The 8,445-nt window shown below is 36.9% G+C and overlaps 1 protein-coding gene across 1 annotated transcript in view; it reads right to left on the minus strand.

Annotated features, from left to right (window-relative positions):
* Positions 1–8,231, minus strand: part of Ptprr (protein tyrosine phosphatase, receptor type, R) — a 214,722-nt gene extending 206,491 nt beyond the window's left edge. The window contains exon 1 of the mRNA XM_013023312.1: positions 7,830–8,231. Coding sequence (XP_012878766.1) covers positions 7,830–7,887 — 58 coding nt within the window. The 5' untranslated portion in view covers positions 7,888–8,231. The remainder of the gene's footprint in view (positions 1–7,829) is intronic.
* Positions 8,232–8,445: the final 214 nt, after the last annotated feature.

Consider the following 8,445-nt stretch of genomic DNA (forward strand, 5'->3'; position numbering starts at 1 on the left):
AAGACAAGGTGTCTGACAACATTGTCACCTAACACATCCTAACCCATCCCTTCACTCACTTTTCTTATCTTTTTTTAAAAATTGAGATTAGTTGATTATATAAATTTCACATGTTTCACAGTATTGTTGAATAGTGATACTTAAAGTCACAAACACATTTAACCCTCACAAGGCACATTGTCATTATCATCGTCTATAAAGTTTGTGAATTCAATGAGCTTTGACAATACAATTATTTCTTCCACATCAGGTGATGTTTACATTTCTTTCCTTTTGCTTAGTGTAACCAGATACTAGTTTTTGAACATATTCTGTGTTCTAGGATTCATGCTGTGGGGAATTATGAACCTTTTTTAAATCTCCAAACAACTTGGCAAGGTAGTTACCATGGTGTTAAACCTATTTTACAGGTTAGAAGAGGGAATCACAGAGAATTTAAACAAACAATAATTGTAGAAGGAGAGATTCAAACCCATGTTCATATTTTAGAGCCTAAGATGTTTTTGTTATCCCTTTGTGTTACATAAGTTAAGGCCTACTTTTATTTTTTAAGTATAATTATGTCATTAAAAAGCATTCTCCCTGAAAAAAACCCTAAAAATAGAATTACTATATGATCTATCTATACCACTCCTTGGTATGTATAAGTATTTGACTCCATCTATCTATCTATCTATCTATCTATCTATCTATCTATCTATCCATCCATCTATCCTCTATCTATCTGTTCACTCTTAGAGTTTCACAGCCGTAAAGAAGAATAGAATCATACTATTTGCAGGAAAGTGGATAGAACTGGAGATCATCCTGTTTAAGCAAAATATGCTAGACGTAGACAAACTCCATGTGTTTTCTTCCTATATGCAGCACTTAGATTTAACAATCAAAGATATGAATGTGGAAAACAAAAGAAAGACTATTTGGGATGAGGAAGAAAGCCAGTAAGAACAGGGCCAAACCAGCAAGAGAGGGCCAAAGGGGTGTGAATAATTTCTGTCCTAAGGAGGAGTTGGCCCTGAATGCACAAATATGGCTTATCCTTTAAGCAAGACAATGAAATAGGAACTAGATACTTCAGAATTTTGGTATTAAAATACATGCTATATATTTTCATGTATATGTCACTTACCACTAATAAACTCAGGAGAAATTTGTATTTCACATTTACTTAAATAGAAGCTTGGTATAGACATGGTGCTAAGACCAATATTTACATGGAACTTGAAGTAAGGCATTGGGGAAAAGACTCTAGGGACAGGCAGGTGTTTTAGAGCTTCGTAGTCTACTAAAATCCTGAACATATGGCTAGGTTCATGCTTAGGAAGATGAAATCTATGCAGATAAGACCCAACTGACAAAATGGTTGGACTCATGTCTGCTTCTTCAGCATTGGCTCAAACACAAAAAGAATGAGAAATTGCTTCAAGATACATTTGATTATTTATTATCCAACCTCTCCCAGTTTTTAAACAATGACAATATTTATATGGCACCTAATGACTCAGTGAAGGTGTATTTACAAAATCCCAATTAATTCTTGACTACATAATGTTTTGCTAAAATCCTTATCACATTTTCCTTCCATTTCAATTGTTTCATTCTTTGTTTAAGCTATTTAATTTTCATCCAGGTCTAAGGGTGGGAAGAAAACTTATATTGAACCAAAATAGCAAAATAAGTTGCTTATAATTTAAAGCCACACTTTTATACTAATGATCTTTTAACCTAACTCACCATGATGTTATAGTTGACATGTTCCCTACTGATCATCTTTCTCAGGTAAGTATGTCACCAGTGATGGGTGCTGACTCAGTGTACTTATGAAAATTGCTTCAAAATATTGCTTCATTTTCTCTCCAGTCGTGATCAAGAATTGATTATTATGACTGTGAATAGCCATCGATTCTTACTCTGTACATATTCTTGTTTAGAATGATAAATCTTTATGAGTTGCTTATATTCTGTTAAGTGCTCTTTCCTAAGGAACCAGCAATTTAGAGATATCTTGGACCATTCTTCTCATTTAAACTAGAAAATGGACATTGCTTTAGATCTGAACTAGGAAAGAAATTTATTTATATCACAACTGAATTTAGCACTTGCTTCAGTGAAACTGCATATATATATATATATATATATATATGTACATATATATATATATATATTGATCTGGACTGTTGCTTATTGTAAACAATTAGTTGGGCTTTGCTGTTGGCCCATGCAGCTGCATTTTAATTGCCACATCATCTTAATGTATTGAAGTCAAATGAGATTTGATTACAAGGAAAGTCTGGATAGTCATTATGAGTAAAAATGATTTAGATGAAAAATGCTAATGCTCATAATATAAATTTACTAATTGTCTTTCTAAGGCAAATATCATTATAATAATAGATACTTATAACTGTAGCATATGGTACATAAGCATTAGTACATTTGATCTTAAAACAATAATTTACTATTAAATCTTTCTTTTTGAAAACTGCTATCACCCTTTATGCTGGAAGACTTCAATGATACTCTAAGTGTGTCAGCATTTATAAATGCTTTGAAGATCTTTAAATAATCTCCCTTTAAAAGGAAAACAGCTTCATCTCTTGAATTTCCCTTCACAAAGTAGCTTTGAAAAGATTTAACAATAAACTTATCATAAAATATACCATCTATGTTATGATTAATACTAATAGCAATGAGTGGGATTTTGATATATCTTATCAAAAGGGACTTAAAAATAACTCACAACACAATCTCCACTCTTCATGCCAAGCATATTTCCATAAGAAAGAAAATGCTTAGACTCAAAAAAACAATACTTTTATCCAGATTATCTATCATAAAGAGAGAAGTAAGAAGTATACAACCACCCAAATTCTTAAACATTTTTGTCATGGTTTAATTTTTGTTGGGGAGAGTAAGGGAAGTTGGATTATTTTACATCTTGATTTATTCCCAATTAATTTTGAATGTGTAAATGGCCATATTTGGTATTACATAGTAGTCAGTAATCAGGATGAGATGGTCCAAATCTGTTCCTGAGTGTACCATTCTCATACTACATTGCTTATCTAATTTATGTCTTTAAAGTAAAAAAATTAATTCCTATCCTAAAGTAGTACTGGAAAATCATAGAATAATATTTATTCATCTAGGAAAAAACATCATATTACTACATTACTGCAAATAACACCATGCTCACGGAATAAAAACTTCTTTTGTAATCTACTTTAAAATAAAATCTGTCCCATATCCATTCCTTTGCAACCAATAAATATAAATTGGATTCAGAGAACAGTAGCAAGTCAATTCTTCTCTCTATTGTCATGAAGAAGAGATATAATCTATTTGTCACTACAATGTGATTTATAATGGCTTAATTCATAAAACATACCTGGAATATATTTATTCATTCAATATTTATTGATGGCATTCTAGATAACAAGGCTAGTTCTAGGGCACAGGTATACAGAAGTTGGAGTAAGAGTTATCTAGAAAAAGAAGCACAGTATGGGTCTTTAAGATGAATGAAGCATGTACAAAGAACTGAAGATATGGCAAAACAAAAGAAATCTTCATATTACAGTGGTAGTGCGTAATGAAGGGCACCACAGGAGATTAGGATAGAATTGGAAAATACTCGATTATGAGGGTTTTTGACAGGCATATGCCTTTGAATTTTATTTTAAAGGAAAGTTGATAGGTAACATGGCTAGGTGCTTGATTTTAGAAGAGTCTTACTCAAGACATTATGAAGGATGGGACTTGATTACTATAGTATACTATAAGAGAAATAAATACCTACTTCTAACAGTGATCTGGACACAGAGAGTGAGGAAGAGTTAGTGGGAAGAGTTGGGGACCTTTGAGATGAAAGTAGGACTGCAAAGAAATGATCCTGGATGATTAACTCATGTCTTGCTCGGGTGATTGTGAGAGATCCTGGTGTCATTCATAATAATACAGAAGATAACAATAAGAGCAATAGGGATAGGAAGTGTTGCACATGAACATTTTTGTTTGTAGGATTCTTCTGGAATGTCTGATGACTCCTAGATAACTGTGAATATAGTACAGGAATTCAGAAGAGAGATCAAAGATAGAAATATGGAGTTTGGAATCTTTGATGTGTGATAATATCCAGAAAGATTGTATAGAGAGAAAAATAACAGAAAAAAAGTCTCTAAACAGCAGCAACTATGAAGCAATACCCAGAGGAAGACCTTAAAGTATCAACTGAGTAATAACTGGAGAGGGAAGAGGGAAGTAGTAACTGCCCATCAAAATTAAGTGAAGAGGGCTGGGAAGGTGGTTCAGTGGTAGAGCGCTTGCCTCACATACATGAGGCCCTGGGTTTGATTCCTCAGCACCACATAAGCAGAAAAAGTCAGAAGTGGCGTTGTGGCTGAAATGGTAGGGTGCTAGCCTTGAGCTGAGAGCTGAGGGACAGTGCCCAGGCCCAGAGTTCAGACCCCATGACCGACAAAAAAAAATGAAGTGAAGAGATCTTTAAAAATCTAAAAGGAAGTATTACATAAATGCTGTATCTTATAATAGTCTCTTTAATTATGTTCAACAACAGGATGACACAATGAAGATTGAACTTGGCTGAGAATGTCAGGAATGCATCCCAGAATTTTTACAAGCTATTAGGTAGGATGTGATTCCCAATAGAATATTCTGTTTTTATGGTACTAGAAATATGTGATAACAACCTGGCACTGATGGTTCACTGGTAATCCTGGCTACTCAGGAGGCTGAGACTTGGAGGATCACTGTGTGAACCTAGCCAGTCCAGGGAGAAAAGTTTGAGACTCCATCTTTAATTAATCAGCAAAAAATGCTAGACTGTAGGTTTGATTCAAGTAGTAGAGCACCAGCTGTGAATAAGCAAGTGAAATGAGACCTTGAGGACCTGAGTTCAAGCTTTTTTACCAGAAGAAAAGCAAAAAAGAGAGAAGAGAGAGAGAAGGAAGGAAGGAAGAAAAAAAGAAAAGAAAAAGAAAGAAAGAGAAAGAAATTACAATATCCTCTTGAATGACAAAATAGCAGTTTTTTCTAGTGATTTAAACCTCTTTATATTACTCTCTAACATCCTTTAATATCACATTCTTGTTTATTCAAGATAATTGTTATTTTTATGTTTATATCAACGGATCACAGAACTTCTCTGTTTTAACTCAGTCAGACAGAACTCAAGGAAACAATCCCTTTTTTTTCCCTTCAGAGTCATATGAAAGTATAGCCAAATTAGTGGAGATGGCACTAAATTTGAAAATAATTTGCTACCTTATTATTTGAGGCATGGTTGGCTATATCAAAGGCAACAGTTTATCACATAGCTAAGAAGAGCTCTTACATCTTGTTAGCCAATTTCTTCCATTTGTAAGTCATCCTGAGATGTCATTGTCTTATCATAAAGTAGTTACTGGTACCTAGGCATAGCCAAAATGGATCAATTACCTTTCCAGTTGAGAAGCTTGAATATATTGAATTTATCTCTGTACTATGTCTGCTTTTGTCCTGAAGAAGAGAAGCAATAAACTCAGATACTCAACAAGTGAAAACCTTTTGTCTTTGTTCTACTACCCACTCATTTTCTTATTATCTAAAAGTACAGGAGCTTAAATCAAGAAATCTGTGTTTGTTTGAGTTCTAAGGAAAAGCCCTAACAATGTTATTAGATAACTGTGATGAATTTTAATCCGATAACAGCTTGTGACCTACAAATTACTGCTTAAAATTAAAATGCATCCAAAATGAAACTGGCAAGACAACTACAATGTTAAACTGGCAATCTGCTGTGATAAAACACCTTTCTAAAGCAGTGTATTAAATATGAGTACGATTAAATTCTACACAGTATCTTGCAATTAAAATCTGAGAAATACATGCCTTATTAAATTCAAATTGGTTGCTACTCTTATTTTTACCTTTTGTTTTTTAGCAAACTAAGAAATCAAAATAGAGATGAATTTGCTTGGCTTGTTGGCTGTGGTAGCATACCCATTGGCAGAGTTCCAGATATAATCTAGGGCTACAGGCTTCCAGGTTTCTCATTTGATGAACAATAGTCTGTTTTCTTCATCCCAAATATTCATCTACAATAAATAAAATGTTTTCTATGTATATAATCTTGGGTTTATTTATAACTTTTAAGTTATAATTACTCAAAATTTATTAACTGGTATCTTCTTAAAAAAACTTGTACATTGGCTTCAGAAAAACACTGATATGTTTTCTCAGCTAATTCGTTACTAAGCTTGAAAAAAACTTAGACTTTTTTGGTAATAGATATTTTGTATCAGTACTACTATTAAATGATGATGGAACTCAGACTAACCCAATGTGTATGTTTTCATCCCATATTTTTCATAGTAAAGGACTGTCTGTGGTAAAACAAAAGAGAATTCCCTATAGTTGTTTGCAAATAACTTAATGACCAAGTTACAGCTCTTTTCCTAATTTTTCAAAAGATACCAAGAATCACTGCAAACCTCACAATATAACATTATAATTAAAATAATTAGCAGTGTACTTAATTATAGTTTCAATGCTCCTATACATTACTTAAGAAATCCACAGTACATTGAAATAGCAATAGCTAGAATAAGGGAAGTTCACTTGCATTATTACATATGGAAAAAAAAAACCCTTACCCACAAAGATTGTGGTTTCACAACCACTATTTTGACTTCTAACCCCTAGCTCATAGTATACCCTCAGTAAATGTGAGTTGGAAGAATAAGTCAATTCATGTGATTGTCTGAGAAACAAACTCAAGGAAAATAAATGCCTTGTCTTTGCTTGCTACAGGACTACAGCATGGACAACGGCTGTCGCAGTTCCAAAAACCTCTCTGCCATGTTTTAGTTTGGTGTGTGTGTGTGTGTGTGTGTGTGTGCGTGTGTGTGTGTGTGTAAAACTCATAAAGGCTGCAGCCTCTATACTGCACACAGAGGTTCTGTGTATTTAAAGAAAAAACAGGGTCTGTTGTCACAACAAATATGGAATTCCAAGGACTTCCAAAGCTTTGTTTGTGTTAGAGACTTGATATGAATTCTGGTATCAGGTCTATTTATATTTGGGCATAATGTCTCTGTCACTATTGGTTAGACTTCATCAAAACTGCCCCTGGAATAGTGAGTTCCCCCAGGCTGGCTGTTAGCTTTCAAACTGTAGTTGGGGTTCTGTTTGGGGCTGGAGGACGCTGGCCATGGTGCTGAAAGAGAAAAGAAGCTCCTGTTCTAAACCTTTCCTTTCCTCTTATTGGTTAAGAAAATTCGAGTGACAAGAGCAGGGGCCAAAGGAGCCTGGAGCAGCATCATTCATGTGAACCGAGTCTATTTCGACCTTTGGAGCGACGCTGTGGTCCATCAGATTACAGCCCAGGCACCTCTGTGAGCGCTCGCTAAACCCACAGATCATCTGAATGTAGCAGCTGCAGTAGAAAACCTACCATCCAGCAGGATGCCTTGTCTCTCTCCTGCCAAAAAAAAAAAAATGGGCAATCAAGTGCACAAGCCTACGAACAGAAGCAGGAAGTCAGGAAGGAACGAGAAGGCGAAGCAAACCTGGATTCAGATAGAAAAACGTTCACGATTATGCATGCACGGTTAAAAAAATGCATACCAGAATAATAGCTAATTTTAGCTTAAGTTTTCCAGTCTCAGTCTTCCAACAGGTGTATTCTCTCGCCCTCCTCCCCCACCCCTTCGCCTGACAGCTCCCGTCCTGCTGTCTTGCTCAGCGAGGCAAGCTCTTCCTGGAGTCCTGAAGCATGTGCAGTTTCCCATCTCGTCCACAGCTCCAGCCCTGCGCCCCGCAACCCTTACCTGCAGCGTGAAGATGGAGCAGCAGGCACAGTCCAGGCAAGCTGACGGCCCTCCGCATAGTGCTTGCATGGAGAGGTGGAGCAGAAACTCCGCCGCGACCCCACTTCAAGCAAAGTGCTTTTCGAAAGAGCCTGGGCCACGAGTCCTCGATCCCCTGGATTCCTTCGCAGGGTCTCTCCTCGTTTGGGGTTTGCAGAGTCTTCTCTTCCGTGGCGCCGACAGAAACCAGCACCAGCTTCACCTCCCTAGGAGATGGGGTAGAAGGAAGGAGAGTGGGAGGCGGCGGCGGTGGAAGGGGGGTGAGGCGCTCGGAGATCTCGAGGCGAGTGCTCTGGCCTTCTGCAGAGCCCGCAGTCCAGGCAGTGACGGTGGAAGTGCACTCCCGCGCCAGCCCAGGATCCCAACAGCGCGGCCCCCAGTGCAGAGCCAGCAGCCAGCTCAGACGCGCTGCGGCTACTGAGCATGCCCAGCACCGGCTCTTGCTTTGCACAGGAGTTTCGAATTCCGCGTCTCCGGGTCTTAGCTGCAGCTGTCAAGGGAGCAGGCTCCCCGACGGGGGTTCGCTCGGGGCAGAAATTAAGGTCCCACAGTCCTTATTTAAAAAAAAAAAATCCCT

The sequence above is a fragment of the Dipodomys ordii genome, unplaced genomic scaffold, assembly GCF_000151885.1.
Source record: "Dipodomys ordii isolate 6190 unplaced genomic scaffold, Dord_2.0 Scaffold3, whole genome shotgun sequence".
Lineage (NCBI taxonomy): Eukaryota > Metazoa > Chordata > Mammalia > Rodentia > Heteromyidae > Dipodomys > Dipodomys ordii.